Source organism: Hipposideros armiger, unplaced genomic scaffold (genome assembly GCF_001890085.2).
Source record: "Hipposideros armiger isolate ML-2016 unplaced genomic scaffold, ASM189008v1 scaffold_195, whole genome shotgun sequence".
Lineage (NCBI taxonomy): Eukaryota > Metazoa > Chordata > Mammalia > Chiroptera > Hipposideridae > Hipposideros > Hipposideros armiger.
Window position 1 is genome coordinate 2238445 of NW_017731545.1, and position 25233 is coordinate 2263677.

The following is a 25233-nucleotide window of genomic DNA, read 5'->3' on the forward strand; positions in this document are numbered from 1 at the left end:
CAAGGGAATTGTAATAGATATGTATGATATTGGGGGGAAGTGGGGCGGCAGATTGGGAGAGGGGGGTTGTCACTTTGAGGGGTAAAAAGTATAACTATTGCACTGTGTTGTATAGCTGAAACTAATTCTAAAAAATGTGTATTTCATGATAAAAAATAGTTTAAAAAAGATTAATAGCACATTAGATATCAGCAGATTAGTGACCATGAAGATATGAGAAATTATCCAAAATGAAGCAAACAGAGAAAAAGGGAGAGAAAGAGAGAAAAGATTGGGGTGGGAGGGGTGGGAAGAAGAATACTGGTAATCATTGTAAAATATCAAACAGTCTAGCATATTTATGTATGTGTGTATTGATATATACATGCATATATGTATACATACATGTATACACATACAGTGCCAGATGGAAATATTGGGGGCGGATAGGGAGAGAAAATATTTAATAGAATAATGGTCTGAAATTTTCTAAATTTGAAAAAACTCAATAAAACCCATGTAGAAAAACACAAAGAAGACCACACCAGTGCACAACATAACAAAATAGCCAAAAACCAGTGATAAAAACTCTCAACGGTAATCATAGAAATGGAAACATTACATACAGAAAACAAGAATGGCAGACTTCTTATCAGAAGTTATGCAAGTCAAAAGATGATGGCATGAACTCTTTACAGAGCTAAAAGAACTGTCAACCTAGAATTATATATCCAATAAAAAAATCCTTCAGAAATGAAGGGGGGGGGAAGAATTTCAGGGGCTGGCGGAGTGGCACATTGGTTAGGAGTTGGCTTGGGATGCCAGCTCTGAGCAGTAGGGCCCCGGTTCAGATTCCACATGAGGGCCAGTGACACTGCGCCCTCTATAGCTGAGATGGCGAACAACAGCTCGACCTGGAGCTGGGCTTCCATCAGTCGCTGGCAACGGCGTAGACTGTAGTGGGGTTGGCCAGCAGCTGGTGTGAGCTTTCATGAGCTGCCATGAGCCACCGTGAGCGGCCGTCCAAAGGCCGGTGAGCAATTGCCTCACCCGGGAAGAGTGCAATGATAATACCAACATGGGCCAGTGAAGCGACATCCTCCACAACTAGACTAAAGAACAAAAGAACAACTTGTCTGTTTCCCTTCCCCGACTCCCCAATAAAAATCTTAAAAAAAAAAAAAAAGGAATTTCAGGAGGCAGAGAATGTACTTAGTTTGAAAAAATCCTTACTTCCTGTCTCAGCAACTCCCACTATATCCTGAAAGTCACCCCTAGTTAGATAGCCTTTCTTCTAGGCTAAGAACCAGTCTTCTGGTTCTCAGAATTCCCTAGGCTGTGAACTAGGGAGCCAAGTTCCTGGCTAAAAGCATCTTGATCCTCTTAGATTCTGAGTTTACACAAAGGCCCTCAGAGCTGCTACAGAGGCCAAGAGCCCAGGCTCTTGACTCCCTGACCCTATTTCATTCCCAAATCTCTGGTTTAATATACATTTTAGGAAGGACTCTTTATTGTTTCAAAAGGGGAGAAAAAAGGATCTGCTTCTAAAATATGTTAGAAAATCATTGCATTAGACAGTCTAAACTGGCATTAAACTGTTCCACTGGAATGTCATGTGCTTAAACTACTTTGTTTTGGCTTATTAACTTGCTTTTACTAACTGGTGCTTTGGTAAGCCACTCACAGACTGCAATGAAGATACTATAAGAACCAGTCACATTATTTACATGTCCCTATGGTTAATTAATCATGTAATTGGTTCACACCTCCCAGTAACCACATCCTCTTTTGTCTTCTCCCACACTGACTCTGGACTTCAACACATGACTTACTTTGGCAACAAAACTGAGAGAGCAGATTTCAAGTGCATTTGAAAATGTGGGCTTACCTACTTCCTGCTCCTGGAACCCTAAGCCTTGGCTAGCCTGCTGGGTGATAAAAGATATATGGCCCAGTTGCCCCCACTGCCCCAGCTGACAGCCAACCAACCCACAGATGTATAGCTGCCGAGCTGATGATTTCAGTCTAGCTGACTGCAAATACAGGAGTGAATCAGCAGAAGAACTTCCCAACTGAGTACAATCCAAATCGCCAACACATAAAAAGCATGATCTAAATAAATGGTTGTTAGTTTAAGCCACTGTGTTTTGGGATGATTTGTCACACAGCAAAAGCTAACTGACACAATCTATAATAAGGCTACTGTTGTTGTCATCTACTACAGCAAGCAATGTACTCTTTATGAGCCTTTGGGGAAGAAATTCCTATCAGGTCTTAAGACCAGAAGCTATGTATCACCTAAGCAAGTGGACTGTTTTTACCTTTTGTACACTGTGATTCTCTGATGTCACCCAGTGAAGATAAGAGTCAAATCCAAGGCTGCCTCCTTCTCACCTCCCCAGCAAGTATATGAGGCTCTTTGGCATGCATTTTGGCATTTTAACCATGCCTGTATCTCCACTCGCTTTCATGTCAAGGACACCCTGATGTCCTTATGTATTTTATCTACTGTATTATTGATATCTCTATGAGCTGCCTCAAAATCTTTACATAATTAGTTGGAGTATACAAATGAATTAATTCAAGAACTGTGCCACAGTGAATACAGGGGCTGCCAAATTGTCATCCCCAAAGAAACCACCATTAATGTTTTCCACCTTGATCTGACTCTAGGTCTCAAAACAGTTTTTACCAAGAAACATAACAAAGCCAAAATGACTCTCATCTGAAGCATTCAGAATTTTCCCACCTTTCCTAGGGAGGCAGTAGAATATGTCTCAATAGTGTGGCATCTTGAGTTGGACTTGTTTGGCTTTGATTTCTGGCTTTACCACTTCTCAGCTATGTGTGATCTTGAATGAGTCAATCACTATGGACTCTGTTCTTCAGTTTTTTTGTGATATGGGGATAGTAGTATCTATTTCATAGGGGACCATGCGGGTAAAGAAAAAAAAACACGAACAAAGCACTAGCCATTATTATTATTGTTTTTTCTACTACTGCTAGTACTCCCCTTCATCTTCCTTCTTCTTCCACAGCCTCTTCATAAATTCATCAACCTCATTAAGTGAACAGAGTGCTATGAAACACAATTTAACGTCACCATTAAAGACACTGCCTGTATGTTTGGTTCAGTTTATTATGAAATTTCACACATTAATAGCCTACATATGTAAATACACACTGCTTCCCTGATGTCTCAGATATCTGGTGTTACCCTGTAAAAGCGGAAATACCTTTGCCTCGTTGTTTCTTTTCCTTTTGTTCACTTAACTTGTCCAGAGGTAGGTTTGTCATCTCAACTCCATAAACTGTTCTCGCAAGCACTGCTGTCAAGGAGTCCATGATGTTGGCCCACTCGTTTATGAGTTCCTCCCATTCTGTAAGGGAGGACAGCACACCAAGGAGGTCGTCCCAGAGCTCTCGAGAAATGTACACACAGAGGTTTGCTCGGATCCAAGCCACAATGAGCGTCTAAAACCAACCAACCAACAAGAGAATACATCATCTTCATTTGGAAGAAGTATAATTTTTAACAAAATATTTTAAATTACTATTAATAAAATTAATCTTAAAATAAAAAGTGCTTTGTATATTGTTTTTCTTTTAATTTAAAACTTTAATCAGTTGTAATCAGGATTTGAGCTACAGTAAAGTTAGTTATCATCATGAAAAAAATACTGATTCAAAATTATTCTAGGGTCAGTGGCTGGTCCTGGCATAACTAGGGAGAAGACAAAGCTCTCTGTACAACTATTCTTTCCTGAGACAGCTCTTTCCCTCATTTTTTACAGTGGCTACTTCAACCCCACCAACTCCTCCCTGGTTTTTCAGAGATGAACTCACTGTAGATGTCAGAGAAAACAGAACCTATTAATAAAAATGCCCTCACCCTCTGCCCACAAGACCCATGCAATCGCCCAGCTTCTCCTCCACCTGCAGGCTGTAAGGGAAGAGGGGCTCCTGCTCTTCTACACTTGTCCCCAGCTCTGCTCTGGATCCCTTCCTCCAAGTCTCTGTGTTTCCATTAACCCTTCCTCTCCTTTATCTCTAATCCATCCTACTTCCCCAGCTCCTCCCGCCAGCATTTAAACATGCTCCAATTCTTCCTCATCTTCAGAAAAAAAAAATTCCCTTGAACAAAGATTCCCCCCTCTAGGCTAGAACCCCTTTTCTTCCCTTTCAAAGCCACATTTCTAGTAAGAATGTTCCACACTCACTCCGTCTGCACTTCCTCATCTCCCAGTCAATGGACTGCTCTGCTCTCCCTCCCATGCCACCCCATCTTCTGCCTAGGTTTTGGTCTCCATTCTCACGGCTCCAGTCATATCTGTGTACTGTTGACTTCTGAATCTCCAGGTTCAGTCCAGGCCTCTTTGATGGTTTCCTGATGTATCTATCTATCTGCTTACTAGATGGCTCTACCTGCATGTTCTGCAGGCACTTATAATACAACATAACAGTAAAATGAATTCACTTTCTTCCATTGAGATTCTTTCAATTCCTAGACCTGGTCTCTCCTGCTACTTCCCTCTCTTCCCTCCCTTTGGCCTCTTTTAACTCTCACGCATTTTTCAGGTCACAACTTGGACATCACTTCCTCCAAGGTGTCCCTGCCTGCCACCCCACTCCTAGCCTCCAGTAAGTAGCTTTTGTTTCCCACAGTTCTCAGCATTTCCCCCATTAGCATACTTATTGCTCCTTTCCTAATGAGTCAATTAATTTCCCTTTGTCCCTCCTCTACTCTTATGGTCCACAGCACTAGAACTGGTCACATGGGCAACCCTACAAGACAATTACGCATATATTCTGGATATTTCCTTACCTTGAAATTGCCCAGTTCCTTGCCTCTGTCAAAATATTTCACATCCATTAAAATTCAAATCAAAATGTATCTCCCTTGAAAAAAGTGCCAAGTCCATCTCAGATATGCCCCAGATGCTTCCCTAATCTTAGTAGAGGATTCTTTATATCCAAAATCTGTGTAACTTCCTTGATCTGTTGTCAGAGCTAAATGTACTTGTTAAGGTGCCAACTTGCAAATATTTCTTCCTAACCTGGTTGCAAACAGACTCCCACTGTCACTGGGAGCTGTGATGTGAATGGAATAGGGGTGAATCTTTTTAATTAAAAGAAATTTTTCTTTAACATACACATAGGGAAACTTTGAGAAATAGTAAACAGTCTGTAATTAGGCAGGTGTGTTTTGACTACTTGAAAAATCATATATAAGTGAGTCTTACGCAATGTACTTTTTTCCTATGTTTCAATTCATGTTTATTATACTTTTTAAAGGGGTAAAAATGTTAAAGTTGAGCTAACTTAATGAAGTACATTGAAAAATAAGGTTTTTAAACACTCATAGTTAAAATCTGATTTTAAGATGAATTAATTTTTTAAAAATTAAGAACAATGCAAAATAAAGAATTAAAATAAATTTATCATTTGTTAATAATTTATTATATATTTTTATGACTAAAATACTAGCTTCTGTTTATTCATTTTTATACTCCTGTTTTCAAAATAAGTTTGAAGCCATTACCACAAGGAGCATATATACAATAAAATTAATAAACAGTAGATCAAAAACATAATCTTAACAGAGTTAAGTAGAGGCTGACAATGTCACCAGGACTCAGACTCATATTTGGTTATATCACTAGTTTCAGGTTTAAAAGCAATTGTTTTGGTGTAGTAAGATGCCCTATATTGGGAATCTAGCATTGGCTTCACTTTATTGGCTAATTATAAAACAAGGACAGAACAACGACTTACTGCAGCTTATAAAATTCATCTTAGCAATCTCACGTATATGTACACAGACCTGTTGAATCATCATCATAATTTACAACTAACAACACTTCGCCACAGAGCAAATCATAAGAGTCAGCGGGTGACAAGTGGCATCTTTGGACTTTGGACATGAAGACAGGGCACCATTTTAATAAGTTACCCTTTTCTAAAAGAAAGAGGGAAAGAGAGCCCCAGACTCTTGGTTCTGTTGCTATCTTGGTTTGTGACCTGGGCAATTTACTTGGCTTTTCTGGAGTCATATTTCTCATTAGAAATAAAAAGCTGGAGAAAAGTATCTTCAAGGTTCCTTTAGCACTAAAATTCATGTTTTATCAAACACATCTCAGTATAGAAGCTGTATTAAAAAAAACATCTTTACTAGCAAATCGCTCCGTTTTTTACATACATTTCCTAACCAGCCACTCTCTACATACATTTCTCTAGTCATCACACTTAGGGGACTACACAATTTTAAAGTAATAAATAGAAGGACCATAGTACAAATTTCCGGCTTCAGGCATAGGTCACAGTTAGCACTGACAAAATATTAAAACATCATTTATGGCAATCACCATTATTTGGTAAATATTTAAACTAAGTAAAACTCAACTATCATTTGAAGAAAATTTGTCAACTCAAAGTTATCTACTGACAGAAAAAAAACTAAATTTTTCACTAAATGAAAAATTAGTAAAAGATAAAAGGATAATGGCAACTTAAAATTTCCTGTCCCCTTTAATAGTCTCCTCAAATTTTAAAAAATTAAGTATCTAGCTGTTGTAGACAGTCTACATGAATGAATAATAATTAGATGATACAAAAAAAAAAAAAAAAAGCTAACCCTACCTCTGTCCCTAACCCTGTCCCTAATCCTAACCCTAAACTTAAGGCTGTCCCCAAACCAAACCCTAACCCTAAACCTGTTCCTTTCCCTAACCCTAACCCTAACCATGTCCCTAATCTTAACCCTAACCCAACCCTAACAGAAAAGATAAAATAATAATAATAATAATTAAATGACATTTTAATTTCAGTATGGGACTAAGATGATGCCCACTTGATTGCCTGGCAGCTCTATCCACACCTTTCACATTTTTCTCCCCCACTGGATCTCACAGAAGATCATCATACATCCCAAATGAATCCACTCTCATTGTTATGACAACGCTGCAAGATAAGAAGGTATCCTTTCCTGATAGTGACAAATTAGGGAAGAGACTCAGAAAGGTGAAGTGATTTGCCTCAAGGCCACACAGACAGACGTAACCAGAGCTGGGATCAGAACCTAGAATCTAAATCCCCAATGTTCAGCTTCTCTCCATTATTTTATGGCTAATTCTTAATGTAAGTATTCTTCTTGATCTATCTAACTATTGCCAAAACAATAACAACAACATCAAAATCATTAATAACCTCTGACTCAAAACTAATCTTCAAGTAAGATCTGACAAGATTTCTCCTTTAATGAGGTAGATTTTCCCCCCAAACCAAAACCAACCAACCAAACAAAAAACACAATTCACAGTAGTCTGAATTACTTAATTCAGTGAGTTCTCACTCTAATTCCAACACACACAGTTGCAGGGCCAAGTAATTGGTGAGGAATAAGGCCTAAGCACCCGCCAGTAGGAGCCTTGCTTCAGTCCATGTCACTTGACAGCCCAGTCCCATCAGGACTGGGAGACCAGGAAGGAGCCAACAGTGAGATGCTCCATGAGAATCAGAGCAAGGTGAGCAGTGTCTGTATCTCCAGGAGGGCAGCCAAGCAAGTGGTCAGTGCCATCCTTGAGGCAAGAGCACAGCCAAGTTGGACACTCACAAAAGGATGTGTAGACCACTTCATATATCTAATAACTTGGCAAGGCAACCAGAGTACAAGACATTATACTATTCAGGAGGCAAGTGAATACATGCCAATTATTTCTGTAGCCTCTCATACATTTTTCATCCAGTTAAGATCAAATTTATTAAAAATTGCTATGAACAGTTGAGTTCTCTTGTATCACAATGGGATTAATTAGCTTTATTTAAAGAACTAATTTCTTTTTATCACCTTCACTTCCATATCCTACCTGTATTCTAGATATGCTCTTAATATATATCGTCCAAAACCACCTCATGGTAACTGAGGACAGAAGTTAACTTCTCCCGGTAACTGTCCATTCCAGCTCATGATCTACTATGCTTTCTCCTATCAAATTATTCAAAGCCAGTCCCATCCATTGTACTTACTAATGCCTTTATGTATGTAGAATGTCACATTTTCCCCGAGTTCTCTCACACTGTTCCCTTTCAGAAATGCTTCATAAATTCTATGCATTCCATAAATATTGGTGATTTCTAACAGTTGCAATAGGCTATCGCCCTCAGGACCCTTAAAACTTCCACTTCCCAGGCAGCTATTTATCATCTGCTTTCTATTCCCCTCAGGGCAACATCAGACTACTAGTGTTCTTGATCCTTCTCATCATGTGAGATGCCAAGAAACAGAGCCATCTCCTTGGCTCTCTGCTCCCACCTAAGGCCAGCCCAGTCCTCTTCACCTTATCCAAGACTTTACTGCTATAGTTCTCTCTCTCCCCAAGATAATCTTGTTCTCCCTCACTGGACCATCCCCACTAGAAAGCAAACATACTTTACGGTATACCAGCCACCTTAAACCTGCCCTTCACACATGCAGCCCATTCCAGGTAGCTCCATTTTCCATCTCCCTTCCACATCAATACCTCTACAAAGCCTTGAGTATGCTTACTACCTCCACGGTCCAGCTCTCATTTTCTCCTCCATCCTCTCCATGTGGGCCTCATTCTCCTAAAACATTCTCAACCACCTATATATCATCGAAGCCAATGGTCAAACTGGCTGTTCTCCTCTTACCCAATACTCCTCTCCAGGCACCAGGACACATGCACCTCTCGTTTCCTTCCTATCTCCCTGGCCACTCTTCCTCAGCATCTTTGGCTGGCTCCTCTCTTCCACCAATCATGGCGATAGCCCTCTTCCTTCTATGACACATATTCTCTCCCAAGGTGATCCCATTCAGTCTGTATGTTTAAACATAATTGCCCAACACAACAACGGTTCTTGCATTTTTATTTCTAGCTTGAACTGCTCCTTGACCTTATTCCCATTCCCATGCTTCTGTTCATCCTTTATCTCTTCAAATCTATCTGGCCTTCCACCAAAGCCATCATCAGCTCTTGTCATTTTCCTAATTTCTACCAACTGCAAGCAAATCAAAAGAGAAAATAGATGGTGGAGAGGTAGGAAGGCCTAAAAGAAGCCATGAACTAATTGTAAAGAATAGATTACAACTTTCAGGACAAAACTAAGAAGGAAAATGTCTAATTAAATTTCTAGAAATTTAAAGTTAAGTTTAATTTTACTCTTAAAATTCTCAGTGATTAAAACAAATTTGCTGTAAAATCTGATTCATTTCTTGCATTTGCAGTGTTTTAATAAAAAAGACTTACCCTAAACAGTAACCCTGCCAAGCTTTGGGCAAACAAGTCCTTTATTTGTTTATCCTTTGGCTTCTGCATGACAGCTTCTGTTATCCTGAGTAGTATTTGCAACATCTGTTCCCTGGGCCACCGAAAATAAAAGCTCATATTATTAATCACATCACCAAATCACTTTAATTTATAGGTACAAGAAATTCTTTTAAGAATTCAGCAACACTGATAAACATGTATTACTCAAAAGTATTAAAACTCTGAATGCCCATTATATAATACCATATTTTATCAAAATAAGTTGTCTTATAGTCTAAAAATAAGCCTCCTATGCCCACATAAACAGGCAGGATAAAACAGGCATCATCCTAGCCTGATTTTTTCCCCTTACAAAAAGGGAGACAAGATTGTTTATCCAACTGTGGCAGGTACTCAGTGAATAGCTGTGCCTATTTGAACTTATGCAGCACCACTGAATTTCCACATCCATTATTTTACTTAACCTGTATAGTCTCCTTATCTATCTTTGTGACAAAAAATAAAACCGACTTTCTGGTCTTCATTCTGGGGAGATACGCAGTCAGCATCATAGTATGACTGAACTCCACAGTGCTCGTAAAAGTAGGGAGGTTTGGAAATGTCACCACCGCCCACTTTGAGGCGTGGAGCTTTGTGCCTGAAATATCCTGACTGTACCACAGGCACAACTGAGACAGCTGCAATCATGACATCTCAGTTACAGTGTCCCTTGCAGAAGAGGTTTTTTTTTTTTATGTAAAAGGTCTTTAAAGAGAATAAAGCACTAGAAATACAGAATAACACTACTAATTATGATAATAGTAATAAATTCTTTCACATAACCAAAAGCCTTTTTTCTTTCTTACAGCTAAGTTACATTCATATCAGAGCATCTGCTCACTTTTTCTTTTCCCAAATCCCATGGGGGTGGGGGGGGGATAATACATTATCTTTTGTATATAATGGAGGTCTATTTTTTCTGAGGGAAATCACCTCGGTTCCTTTTAACTTCTCCTTTACGGTCTCACATACTAACCATTCGTTTATCTTTCCCCTTGGCCTTACTGCTCTTTAATGATAAAATTGAGAACTGGACAGTCATCTTGTCCAGGTCAGATAATCTCTAAATCATAGTTCCTTTACACTTTTTTCATATTTCTGCATACTGGGACAGTATTTTCTCTTAACATGACATTGAATCTCATTAAACTTCTCATGGTTAATGACCTCTAGGGATTCCCTGCCCTATCTGCAGCTGACCCCACTGGATTTTCATCCTGGGGTTATCTGTTGGCATACATTCTCACTGCCCTCTGTGCAGTCTGCTTGTGCTATACACTGCCTGTGAATTCTGGAGCACAGACTAAGAAGAGCTATCAAGTCATGAAAGATCTGGGCACATGTGCATGGAGCAACTGTGAAAAAGAGAGTGAGGAAAGAATGGCGCAGAGCTAGAGACAGCCTGTGGCTCACCAAATTCAGGGTCCCTAGGCACCTGTCACAAGTGGAAGGAAAGGCAGCCCCCAATGTCACCACTGCCTGCTCATATTACTGTGATGTTTAAGACAACGAAAAAAATGACTCTTTCCACATGAATGGCTACATACCCATCCTGTGAACATGATGAGAACAAGAGATGTAATAATTTCAACTAAGACCACAAATAAGACCATTTCTGAACCTATGAAAGCTTGGAAATACATGCAGAGTCTTCTGGAAGAAAATGAGGATGAAAAATTGTCTCCAGTTTGGAAAAATCTTTCCTAACAGTTTTGACTTCAGCTTGTTCCCTTCTATTCTGTAAAACACTGACTTTTGGTCATTCCTCCTCAAAGGAGAAGTGCAAAGAGTGTAACAAACTTGTATCAGAGCACATGAAATTACACGTATGAGCTATCCCTGTGTTGGCAAAGGAACAGGGTTTCCCTGCACTCTTTATTATTTATCCTGTCTTCATTATCTCACACAGATGGCATTGTTGCTCATTCACGTACCAGTATTCACAGTCTTAGGACCACTTCTTAGCACTTCCCTGGCTACAGCCCTGGTCTAAGCCACCATCATCTCTGGCCACAGACTTTGTGCTCCACCCACTGCCCTGTCTCTTCTCTACATGTCAGTCAGAGAGATCTTCTGGAAGCATAAATCAGATGTGTGTCACACTGCTACACACAGAGCAGTAGCCAGGGTCCTTCCTGCGGCCTGCAAAGGCCCCATGCATCCTGGTTCTGGCTGGCCCACTGCCTCATCCCTTCCCACTCCCCCTCTCCCTCTGTCCTCTCCACCACACTGGCTGTCACCTTGTCCAGCCTGGAGCACACTGCGCTGGTTACCTGCTGTTCCTTCCCTCAGACCTCCCCTTGGCTCCTCCCTCCCTTCCCTTAGGGCTCTGCTCTGGAAGGCTTTCCCGCAGGCCTGAAGAAAAACACTCCCCTGCCTTCCACACAGGCCCCTTCCCCAGCCTCCTTGTTCTCCTTAGCACTTAATACTACTGAAATTGCCTCTGTGTTCATTATGCCTCTCGGTCCATGAGGATGGAAACTTCATGAGGGCAGGAACGTTATCTGTCTAGTTTACCCAAATCCTCATAACAGAAGCTTGGTCGTTCTTTACTGGACAAAAGGAGGAAGGGAGGGGAGAGGAAAAGAGGAAGGAAAGAAAGGGAAAGGATTGTCTGCTACTAAAATACGTAAAAAAATCTGCTAGGGAAACAGGTCAAATCCTTTTCTATGCTCTACTGACAATTTGTTGGTGAGTATTGTCATCTGTTTCTATAATTTGTCTTTTTTAAATATTTTTACCTAGAAATTTTGGAATTATTAAATTACTAAAAAGAACTGCTTAATTTTATTTCCTAAAATTTTCACCAAAAAATTATGAAAAATATCAAAATATTACTGATACAATAGTATACTGAATTCAGAGTTTTCAAAGAAAAAAACATAAAAAATACTACTGATATAACTGTGGTATCAAGGAGCAGATATTTCAATTGAAAGCACAGTAGCATTAGCATTTCTCATCACTTTCAATATTACTGACACATCATTTAACTTCGCTTAAATCGTATCGTCCATCTGTCTAATACTTCTAGCTTTAACAATTACTTCTTGGCAAAGAGTGCTAAGTTTTAAGGTCTGAAAAAGATGACAGTGGAATTTAAATCTTAAATAATCATTGTGATACTTGCCGTTTCTGTATTAGTGAACTTTCTGCAGGACAGGATTCCTCTAGGCCCACCCTTCTCTCATCTGAGAAAGGGCTGCACTGGATGGACCCAGAGGCCCCTGCCAGCTCAGTCCTCCCTCATTTCTACAGCTTTCACCACCTGCAGACAGATCCCTCCAATGCACCCTTTGTGCTGACTCAAGGACGTCCAGAAAGAGAATCTAGAACACAGGCTTGGTAACAAAGACCTACCAAGGATTTCCAGGAGGGAAGTGTGCCACCAGTGCTGGTCTGCAGTGGCCTCAGTGGACTGAAGGCTGAGGCCAAAGAACACTGAGAGGAGTGCTGACCACAGCTAGGCAAGCAGTGAGGGCAGCTTGTCTGTTTGAGGAAGGTGGCTGGGTGGGAGAAACATGCAAAGGGTGGACAAGAGAGACATTTTCAAAGCAGAACTGAGGGGTTGCCTTTCCAATGCATTAAGAAGACAGAGTGGAAAGTAGCTCTGAGGAGTCTGGTTTGTGGCTGAGAACCTCTAAAATACCTCAGAAACTGGAGTGATGTGAAGATACTCATTATGGGAGAAGGGCACGGAAAAAGCATAATGCATTGTTTACCTTTTATGGATATGATAAAAACACCCAACAAACGTGAAAGGTAAAAATGAAAACACTTTGCATAAGCATGTTTTAACAACACCATTATATTTTTCACTACAGTATTTGTTCAGTCACTCTGACAATTTATCATTTAAAATGATTGGTTTTCCAAAATGAATTTAAAACTTCAAGTTTTAAGCAATAAAAGTCAGTTAACAGCATTTTGGAGCAATTAACAAACTCTCCTGGGCTTATGAAGAATGATATTATAAAACACCAGTTATACTGCTTTTCCACAAAACTGTTTGATGTCACTTTAAAATGGAAAAAAATCTATTAAAGTAATATGATTATTTATTCTTAATTCAAGAACATTTTGAAAACCAATAATGAAAATAAATGAATCATCAAAGTAATAGATACTTTCTTCATAATTCATAGGAACTATTGCAAAAGAGTGATCATCTTATTGTTAACTTTGTAAAGCCATATAAGTGGAGGTTGTAACATTTTAATTATGTTGAAAACAGAAACATCTGTTTTGTAATATTAATTAATTTGAAATAATCTTACCATGTCTTTTTATTCATTGTAAGCTCCATTATCATGCGCCTAAAAATAATCAAAACAGCTTTACAAGCATCAACTTGTTCTTTCAAGAGCGTGGGAACTTCAGCACATGGTTCCAGCAAAAAGACATTTGCAGCGTTTGTCAAGAATACCTTATAATCAACAAATTTTACATTAGAAATTATTATTAAACATATACATCTGAACAAATTTTGCTTAAGACTAATGATACTAATTTTACTTTGCCAATGAATCACCTTTGAGTTATTTCACTTAAGGCAAGTGATACCAACACATACTCAAGTTTTTCTTTTGCTCAACTCTTAGAATCACTTAAAAACTGAGACACCTGCAAGAACTTCCTTAGGAAAAATTACTATTACATAATAATATTGTAACTTCAGGAATTTTATGAATCAGAAAATCTTTTGAAGACTTCTTTTTGACGTTCCCTTAAAACGAGAGAGAAAAAGATAAGACAGGATCACAACCTTTGGATGAAAAATTTTGGGGTGGGAGAAGGGGAGAGGAAAAGGAGCTGTGGTCATAAAGTGGCTGGAAAGAACTATCTGATTATTTATTGTTGAATCTCCCAACATGTGAAAGACTTGCTGACAGGAAGCACAGCCAGCAGCACCCCACAAGGGTGTGTGCACCTCTAGGAGCAGTGCAGTGGCTGCCAGGAAATAGCCAAAGCCACATGATTGACATTACACATCCTCCGGGAGCATATATTTTAAATATGGGAACTATACTGAATATAAAACCTAAGTGAATTCTTAAGATAAAAACAGATTCAAAAAAAAAATTTAGGTAATCAGCCTACCACTCTACACTCTGTCTCAGACCTTTAAGATACAAGTTCACTGTCCTCTACCATTAAGGGTAGTTCAGTAGAAAACTGTGAGAAGCACCGACCCAGGCTATCCTGTGGGAAATTACTGCTTAGGGGCACTGCAATAAAATAACAATGTGCTACCATTTAGACAGATGACACAAGCAACCCCTCAGTTTAGGAAATTCTGAGTTGTCAGTCTGGTAATGAAGATGGATCTACTGTGGATGAAATCCATTAACACAGTATCTCAAAACAGATACATAAACTGATGGGAGAAATGCATATATTCAAAAGTCAAATGGGTGAACTAAAATGTTGACAGACTCTAAGATTATCTTATGTAATACTAAAAACATATCATGTACTAATTTTCTAGGAAGAATTACTAATTAATAGTTGATAATAGATAACAGCAATGATGAAGAATTTTCTAGCTTTCAAGTAAGAAAAAAGAAAACAAAGAACTTTTTTACTAAGAAACTGAGCAGTTTTAGTGACTGTTTTTTTAAGGAAGTATGCATAGATGATATATTGCAATACAGATATTTTAAATTCAATGTATTTGGCTTCTTGATTTGAATTTGAAACTTTTGCATATTCTCAAATAAAATTAAGAAGTCATCATATATTATACTTCTTTCATTTTACTTTATAAAAAAAACAACAATCAAAATGGCAACTACCTAAATATTTCTTGTAACCATGTTAGTATACGTTAAAGTAAAAATAAACAAAATTAATAAGTCCATATCATACTTGTCAAAAGCAACTATATAAGAGTACTATCTCAACAAAACTCCATTTGGCCACTTTTCCCTAATGAACCAAGGAAAGGGCCAAGGTACTGGATACAATGAGTACAAAAACAGCTATTTAAATCCAAACCAAATAGTTTTAAAAACTATAGCACTATTTTTTTCTTGGTTCAGCCAACTAGATGTAACTTATCCTTTCAGAAAACATAAAAAAATAACACTCTTCTGAGCCCACAGAGACAACTTATATCTGCAACCCCTAACAAGCTAACACTGGGATGGCTAACAATGGCAATATGGTATCCACCTGGAAGAAGGGGCTACCAAGGACCTCAGGGCAGGGACTCCCGCAAGCATTTCTTTGGTGGGTACAGGGGTTATACTTATGAGCTGCACCAAAGTTCTTTGAAGATACTCAAGTAAAACCATACTGATTTTTTTAAAATTTCAAATTAGTTGATTTTCACTGAAAAATGCAAAAATTCGTAAGTTAGTGTATAAGCTACTAATTAACCTGAAAACATAAAAGGATTCCATGATAAGAAATCCTATGAAGAGACAGGTGATAGAAACACAGTGTCATTCAAGACTGGGTAACATGCATGCCATCCCCAGACTCAATGCCTGTCCTCTGTGTAGGAGACCCAATTGGACACAGCTGTAAATGTGGAGACAGGATGCAGGATGGGGTGCTAGAGGGTGGAGGAAGGGGAAGCACCCTGTATTTTCGCTTATACTCCTAACAACCTTCAAGCTGAATGGGACCAAGAGGTAATTTCCCATTCCTCATTTTCGAGATAAAATCCTGAGGTCTAGAGGAGATTAAGTGATGAGCCAAAGATGTTCTTTCCAATGTTCCCAAATGGTATCAGTTCTATTTCATAAATTCATTCAGATAAATATCTAAAAGTTATTGCATTAATCATCATTCTTCATAAACACAGGCAATTTTTAAGAGAAATATTACTTATAAAATTATATAGTCAACCACACTTAACTTGCAAATTAGAGTTTAGGTAACTAATTACCTGTGTTCAGAAGATACTTTTAAGATTTAAATCTCAATCATTTCACATTCATTGTATAATCCTTCTAAAAAAGTTGCAAACAGTTCATATGTCTCCTTTGACTAGAAAAAAAATCTTTACAAATATAAAGTGAGAAATCAGGAAGACAACTTAGAACGAGAATTTAAGAGCTGTTTACTGACAAAAGGCAAAAACAACTATCACCATACTTTATATGTTACCCCCAATAAATAAAGTTCAAATTGACTCCAGTTGAGTGCCTTTATGTCTCTGTCTGGTTGGCCACATACCTGCAGCATAGCCTGAGCCCCAGCTTTCACATTCTTATTTTCTTCTTCTGTCACACACCCTCTGCTCACAGCACTGGTGAAGGAGTATGTTCGCCCCCAACTGGAAGATCGCTTATGACCAGAACTTTCAGACGTGGTCTTTAGAAAATAACAATCAGTTAACAGAGAGGGAAGAAGCACACATTCATCTATTTAATTCCTTAAATTCACCAGAATTTGCAAAAATATAGGTTCTAGGAGGGCAACTTTTTTTTTCCATTTTCTTCACCACTCTACTTCTAACACCTAAAATAGTGCCTGTCATTTAACATCTACTGAAAAAATAAACAAACATCCAATGGTTGAATGAGCACGTAACATAGACCTTTAAAATGTGTGATTAATTCCATTTGCTCCTGACTAGTTATTAAAAATGATTTCACCAAAATCAAAAGTATGTAATAGATATTTTAAAATGATATGCCTGTGGTTACCAATATTTTTAAATGTTAGTTGTTAATTGCTATGACAAACACGTACTTTTAGAAATAGTTTCTCAGACTAGATTTCAAAATAGCATGCCAGAAATATAAATATGACTTAAGCTTCTTTTGTGTTTCAGGAAGAGGTCCCACTCTGTCGTTTTAGATTAATCTAGACTGTAGCTTTATTGAACACAGACTAAAGAGGTCCATTCTGACACTACCAGTCTCTGAAGACAGCATCCAGCCCTACAGTGAGGCTTACTTCTGGTGGAGACAACACTCTTCTTTACTAAGTTAGTCCTTTCAAGTGTGTAACATCCCGACTGCCATTGGAATAGGCCACTACACAAGAAAACGTTCCCAAAACATTCTAAATTTAGTTTCTCAAATGCTATTTATTTAAACATGTCAACGATAAGGCAGTGACATTTTTAGGCTCATACAGAGATGTGTAAAATATGATGATTTATTAAACAACTCTCATGCAAGGGTGTATAATGAAGATGCAATGCACATGTGGATCTAGCCTGAGGATTAGGAGAGAGCCGATGATCTTGAATAGAGCACACAAGCAGCCTCACTGAGGCATGTCTTCAGGAGCTCAACCACAAGAGAGTATCGCAGGTGATACAAACCAGATCCACCTGCCTGTGTCCCACCGACTGGGACCTTTGACTAAGCAGGTAAAATGTTGCTAGAATATATACACTCCCAACTGAAACAAGTGATAAAATATTACCTCCTTGATGCCAGTCTCTGAAAATCCTAATTTTTCAGCATCTTCTTGGGCAACTTCTTTTTTATCTGGTTCCTCCATGAACACAGGTTTGTCTTGGAGTATCCACTTCCTATACACTTGAACTACTTTCCTTGTTACAGCTATGTCACAGGAAGGCAACAAAAATGCCTAAAATGACAAGAGAAAACCCCCTTTAACTACATACAAGCTCAGGTCACTACAGAGCCACTAACAGACATTTCCAATCACCACAACCAATTTCAGACTTTCCTTTGAAATATACAGCTGGTGAGTATACTACACAGGGACACATATTTTTTTGCACACCAAACTTATCTGAGGAAAAAAGGAATTTTCATAATTGGGCCAGAATATATAATACAATTTAAACATTACTTCTATATCCTGAATATTTTTCCACAAAAATAACCAAAATGCAGACCTGTACAGATATTTTAATTGGCTATATAAATAATAATTGTACAACTGGGAGCTTTTCCCAATAATTCAGATATAGGTTACAACAGACATACCAGTACAGCCAGTTGCAGCCACCTGTCACATCTCTTCCCAACTTCATGTTCAGTGACATCGTTTTAGTAGCTTGAATTGGCTACTGTGAAAGTATTTACACCACAGAAGTTTGCAAATGATACCAATCAGGTCTTTTCTTTTTTTGCCTTTACCTTGTCTTTCTTGCTTCCTTTCCCTTCCTTTTCTCCTTCCTCTCTCCCTCCCTCCTTCTTTTCTGAGAGCCAGTTGTTCAACATTTACCAGCACACTGCTGAGTATAGATACCAATGTTAATGAGAGCACGGGCCAGTTGTAGCATTATGCATATTTATGTGAACTTTTTAATGTTAAAGAATCACCTTACATATTCACATGTGAAAATTTTGATTTCATGTAATAAGATTTCAAAAATGTAAAGGGAAAATGCATTTGCCTTTTTAGTATCAGCTTTATGCAATATTTCTGTATGAGGGGTGAACATGAAGAAGTACTCAACACTCCAATGAATGCTTTAATTCCATAGATGAGGAATTAAGATGAGACCCAGAACACCAGAGAGATTTTCACAGGTTTATAAACTTAGCAAACAATGAATCCAGGTCTTGATCTCAAGTTTCAGAGATTTGTTTTAATACCATCATAAAGCTTCATCCTTCAGAATCCAGTTAGAAGCAGATTTCAATGTGACAAGGTTTCACACAATACATAAATCTCTATAGGTGGGTGCTCATGTCCCATCAAATTCCAGAATAGAGGAGTTTGTGTTGTAACAAAATTGCAATATAACAATGTATTAACTATTCTAATATGTATTGCAAGAAAGACCAAAACAATGAAGAGTATGATATACACTGATGTCCCATTCTAATTTCATTTCCAAAATTGTATTACAAATATTTTCACACATACAAAAAAATAAAAGTTGAAAGACTTTTACGGTGAATAATACCCATATACCCATCCCTTAGATTCTACCATTAACATTTGTTATATTTGCTTTCTTAAACATAGGTCAATACACCCCTCTATCTATGCTTCTTTATTGTTTTTTAAATTAAAGTTTATTGGAGTGACAATTTCAGTAGTTACACAGATTTCAGGTGTACAATTCTGTAATACATCATCTATATATCACATTGTGTGTTCACCACCCAGAGTCAGTTCTCCTTCCATCACCATATATTTGATCCCTTTTATCCTCATCTACCACCTACCTCCTCCATTACCCTCTGGTAACCACTAAACCATTGTCTGTGTCTATGAGTTTTTGTTTCTTCATGTGTTTGTCTTGTTCTTTTGTTTTTTTTCAGTTTTATATACCACATAGCAGTGAAATCATATGGTTCTGGACTTTTTCGGTCTGCTTTATTTCACTTAGCATAATAATCTCGAGATCTATCCAAGTTGTTGCAAATGGCAGTGTTTCATCTTTTCTTATGGCAGAATAGTATTCCATTGTGTATATATACCACATATTCTTCTTTTTTAAATGATTTATAAATTCCAGATGTATAAATTTATTTTATTATTAAATTTCAGGTGTACAAAACAATGCCAGTTACACTTTTCATCCCTTACAAAGTGACAATCCCCTTCCCCAATCCACCCCCCCATATCATACACATCTATTACAATTTCATTGACTCCATTCCCCACACTATACTCCATATCCCGTGACTATATATATATTAAATTACAGATGACATACAATATTATTCAAGATCAGCTTCAAGTGTATACTGCACTGGTCAAGCATGTACACCGTCCATGAGGTTGTCTTCCTAACAAGACATGTGACCATCTGACACCCTACAAAATATTTACAACATTATTTATTATATTCCCCAAACTGTCTTTCATATCCTTGTGGCAATATTGTAGTTATCAATTTATGCTATGTAATCCCTTCCCCTTCTTTCATCCCCACACCCCTCCCATCTAGCAACCATCAGTTCTTCCTCTATATCTCTGAGACTACTTCTGTTTACTTTGCTCCTTTATTCAGTTCTTTAGATTCCACGTATACAATAAGTGAGATCATACAGTATTTGTCTTTCTCCAACTGACTTATTTCATTTAACATAATGTTCTCTAGGTCCATCCATATTGTTGCAAATGGTAAGATTTCATTCCTCTTTACAGCTGCATAATACTCCATTGTATAAATGTACCAAACTTTTTTAATCCAGTCGTCTACCAATGGGCATTTCCAAGTCTTGGCTATTGTAAATAATGATGCAATGAACATAGGGGTGCATATACTTTTTCGAGTTAGCGTCTTGGGTTTCTCTGCATAGATACCTAAGAGTGGAATTGCTGGGTCATAAGGTAGTTCCATTTCCAGTTCTTTGAGATACCTCATTCTGATTTTCATAGTGGCTGCACCAATCCACAATCCCACCACCAGTGCAACAGGGTTCCCTGTTCCCCACAACCTCACCAGCACTTGTTGTTGGTTGATTTATTGATGATAGCCATTCTGACTGGAGTGAGGTAGTGTCTCATTGTGGTTTTTATTTGCATTTCTCTAATGATTAGTGAGGTTGAACGTTTTTTCATATGCCTGTTGGCCATCTGTATGTCCTCTTAGAGAAATGTCTCTTCATATCCTCTGCCCATTTTTTAATTCGGTTGTTTTTTTGGTGTTCAGTTTGCATAAGTGCTTAAAAATTTTTGGATATTAACCCCTTATCAGATATATCATTGACAAATGTTTTCTCCCATTCAGTAGGCTTCCTTTACGTTTGTTTTTTTTGTTTGTTTTTATTATTTTTTTTATTGTGAAATACACATTTTTTAGAATTAGTTTCAGCTGTACAACACAGTGCAATAGTTATACTTTTTACCCGATATGATATTGGGGGGGAGGAGTGGGGCGTTGGGGGAGGGGGGTTGTCAGCTAGAGGGCTTCCTTTATGTTTTATTGATGGTTTCCTTTGCTGTGAAAAAAAGCTTTTAAGTTTGATGTAATCCCATATCTTTATTTTTTCTTTTACTTCCCTTGCCCGAGGAGATATATCAGTAAAAATTTTACTCAGGGTAAGTCTGCAAATTTACTTCCTATATTTTCTTCCAGGAGTTTTACGTTTTCAGGTCTTACATTTAAGTCTTTAATTCATTTTGAATTTGTTCTCATATATGGCATAAGGAGGTGATCCAGTTTAATTTATTGCATGTGTCAGTACAATTTTTCCAGCACCATTTATTAAATAGACTATCTTTATCCCAATGTAAATTCTTGCTTCCATTGTCATATATTAAGTAACCATATATGAATGGATTTATTTCTGGGTTCTCTATTCTGTTCCATTGATCTATGTATCTGTTTTTATGCCAATACCATACTGTTTTGATTACTGTACCCTTGTAGTATGATTTGATGTCAGGTAGTGGTACCTCCGACTTTGTTCTTATTTCTCAGGATTGCCATGGCTATTCGGGGTCTTTAACGGTTCCATATAAATTTTAGGATTATATTTTTTACTTCTGTGAAAATGCCCTTGGTAGTTTGATAGGAACTGCACTGAATCTATATATTGCCTTAGGCAATATGGAGATTTTAACTATATTAATTCTTCCTATCCATGACCATGGTATGTGGTTCCATTTATTTGTATCTTCTTTAATTTCTCTCTTCAGTGTCTTATAATTTTCTGAGTACAGGTCTTTTACTTCTTTGATTAAATTTATTTGTAAGTATTTTATAGTTCTTGAAGCAACTGTAAATGGGGCTGTTTTCAAAATTTCTCCTTCTAATAGTTTGTTATTGGTGTACACAAATGCAACTGATTTCTGAATATTGATTTTGTATCCTACTACCTTACTGAATTCATTTATCAGTTCTAATAGTATTTTGGTGGAGTCTTTGGGGCTCTCTCCATATAGTATCATGTTATCTGCATATAATGACAATTTTACTTCCTCCTTACAAATTTGGATGCCTTTTATTTCTTTTTCTTGTCTGATTGCTGTGGCTAAAACTTCCAGAACTATGTTGAATAAAAGTGGAGAAAGTGGACAGCCTTGTCTTGTTCCTGATCTTAAAGGGAATAGTTTTAGCTTTTCCCATTGAATATGATGTTAGCTGTGGGTTTATCATATATGACCTTTATTATGTTGAGATATGATCCCTTGATTCCCACTTTGCTAAGAGTTTTTATCATAAATGGCAGCTGGATTTTGTCAAATGCTTTTTCTGCATCTATTGATATGACCATATGATTTTTATTTTTCATTTTGTTGATGCAGTGCATCACATTGATTGATTTACAGCTATTGAACCAACTATGCATTCCAGGGATGAACCCCACTTGATCGTAGTGTATGATCTTCTTAATGTATTGCTGAATTCTCTTTGCTAATATTTTGTTGAGGATTTTTGCATCTATATACATCAGGGATATCAGCCTGTAGATTTCTCTTTTTGTAATGTCTTTATCTGATTTTAAGATCAGGGTTATAGTGGCCTCATAAAAAGAGTTTGGGAGCTTTCCCTCCTTCTGGATTTTTTGGAATAGTTTGAGTAGAATAGGTGATACATTTTTTTTTTTAATGTTTGGTAAAATTCACTTATGAAGCCATTTGGTCCAGGGCTTTTGTTTTTTGGGAGCTTGTTGATTACTGATTCAATTTCCTTGGTAGTAATCAGTCTATTCAGATTTTCTGCTGCTTCTTGAGTTAGCCTTGGAAGGTTGTATGCTTCTAGAAAATTGTCCATTGCTTCCAGATTCTCAAATTTGTTGGCATATAGTTGCTCATAGTATTTTCTTAAAATTTTTTGTTGTCACTTCTCCTCTTTCATTCCTGATTTTGTTAATTTGAGACCTCTCTCTCCTTTTTTTTTTTTTTATGAATCTGGCTAGAGGCTTGTCAATTTTGTTTATCTTCTCAAAAAACCAGCTCTTGGTTTCACTGATATTTTGTATTGTTTTTCTGGTCTCTGTTTCATTTATTTCCACTCTGATCCTTATTATCTCCTTCCTTGTACTCCCTCTGGGCTTATTTTGCTGTTCTTTTACCATATACCTGAGGTGTAAGGATAACCTGTTGATTTGACATTTTTCTTGCTTCTTTAGGTAGACTTGCAATGCTTTGAACTTCTCTCTTAGGACTGCTTTCGCTGCATCCCAAAAATTTTGGATTGTTGTGTTTTCATTTTTATTTGTCTCGAGGTATCTTTTGATTTCTTCCTTGATCTCATTTTTGACCCATTCATTATTTAGTAACATGTTATTCAACCTCCATGTATTTGTGTGTTTTCCAGTTTTTTTTCTTGTTACTGATTTCTAGTTTCATAGCACTGTGATCATAAGACACTTGGTATGATTTCAATTTTCTTAAATTTATTCAGACTTGTTTTGTGGTCTAACATGTGATCTATCTTAAAAGTGTTCCATGTGTGCTTGAGAAGAATGTAAATTCTGTAGCTTTGGGGTGAAATTCTCTGAAAATATCAATTAAATTCAACTGTTCTAATGTGCATTTAAGGCTGCTGTTTCCATATTGATTTTCTGTCTGGATGATCTGTCCCTTTCTGTCAGTGGTGTGTTGAAGTCCCCTACTATGATAGTGTTACTGTTGATCTCTGTCTTTATGTCTGTCAAAATCTGTTTTATAGATTTAGGTGCTCCTATGTTAGGTGTATAGATGTTTACTAGGGTTATCTCCTCTTGTTGGATCGATCCCTTTATTATTATGTAGTGCCCTTCTTTGTCTTTTATTATATTCTTCAATTTAAAGTCTATTTTGTCCGCTATAAGTATTGCTACTCCAGCTTTTTTCTCATTTCTATTTTCATGAAATATCTTACCCAATCCCTTTACTTTCAGCCTGTATATGTCTTTTGACTTGAGGTGAGTCTCTTGTATACAGCATATGCAAGGATCTTGTTATCCATTCAGCCATCCAATGTCTTCTGATTGGAGTATTTAATCCATTTCCATTTAATGTGATTATTGATAGGTGCATAGTTATTGCCATTTTGTTATTTGTGTTCCTGGTCTTCATTAGTTAGATTGTTTTCCTCTTTCTTCTGCTTAAAGAAGCCCTTTTAACATTTCCTGCAATGCTGGCTTGGTGGCAATAAACTCCCTTAGCTTAAAAATTCTTTTCTGTGAAGCTCTTTCTCTCTCCTTCAATTTTAAATGATAGCCTTGCTGGATAAAGCAATCTAGGTTGCAGGTGTTTGTTTTTCATCACTTTGAATTCCCTCTACCATTCCCTTCTGGCCTGCAAAGTTTCTGTAGAAAAGTCAGCTGATTTTCTTATGGAGGCACCCTTGTAAGTAGCCTGCTGCCTGTCTCTTGATGCTTTTAGGATTCTGTCTTTGTGTTTAATCCTTGCCATTTTAACTATAATGTGTCTTGGTGTATACCACATATTCTTCATCCAATCATCTATGGAAGGACACTTTGGTTGTTTCCATGTCTTGGCTACTGTAAATAAGCTGCAATGAAATGCACCTTATTTTTTATGCATTTCAAAGAAAGCTGCAAACATCAGTACATTTCACCCCTAAACATTTCATCATGTATATCACCGGCTGGAGTTCAAAATTTTGTTCATCATACTTTAGGTAGAATTCATAAACAATGAAATGCACAAATGTCAAGTGGACCATTTGATGAGTTTTGACAAATGTAGACAACTATGCAACCCAAATCCAACACCAAGGTATACCATGTTATTCTCCTCCCAGAAAGCAAATATAAATCCTCCCTGAAGAAAAATAAAATCATAATATTGGGTTGTCAGAAAAGTCATGACGTATTTTTTTCTATGCTTTTCGTTGCAAAAATGTGTCATGACTTTTCCAACAACCAATAAAATTGAAATTATTTTTATGGGCAATCTGGTTAATACAATATGCAGCATATTAATAAAAATCAGAAATATGAGAAATCAACATTAACAAAGCCACAATAAAAATAATAATAGCTTAACCATATAGGATATCTAGATAAAGTATCAGAAAGGTATGTAAATGGAATTGAAAATTAAAATAACCAAAATTAAAAATACAGTGTAT

The 25233-nt window shown here is 37.3% G+C and overlaps 1 protein-coding gene across 7 annotated transcripts in view; it reads right to left on the minus strand.

Annotated features, from left to right (window-relative positions):
- The window catches only part of RALGAPA2 (Ral GTPase activating protein catalytic subunit alpha 2), a 367104-nt gene that overhangs the window by 224271 nt on the left and 117600 nt on the right, over window positions 1–25233 (minus strand). For all 7 annotated transcript variants that reach the window (XR_002125215.1, XM_019653128.1, XM_019653124.1 and 4 more), the window contains exons 11-15: window positions 17694–17861; window positions 16491–16628; window positions 13583–13731; window positions 9246–9357; window positions 3216–3453 (exon numbers count right to left, since the gene is read on the minus strand). Coding sequence is in view for 6 of the 7 variants with exons in the window: in XM_019653128.1 (XP_019508673.1) it covers window positions 3216–3453; window positions 9246–9357; window positions 13583–13731; window positions 16491–16628; window positions 17694–17861 (805 nt within the window). In the remaining variant the exon portion in view is untranslated. The remainder of the gene's footprint in view (window positions 1–3215; window positions 3454–9245; window positions 9358–13582; window positions 13732–16490; window positions 16629–17693; window positions 17862–25233) is intronic.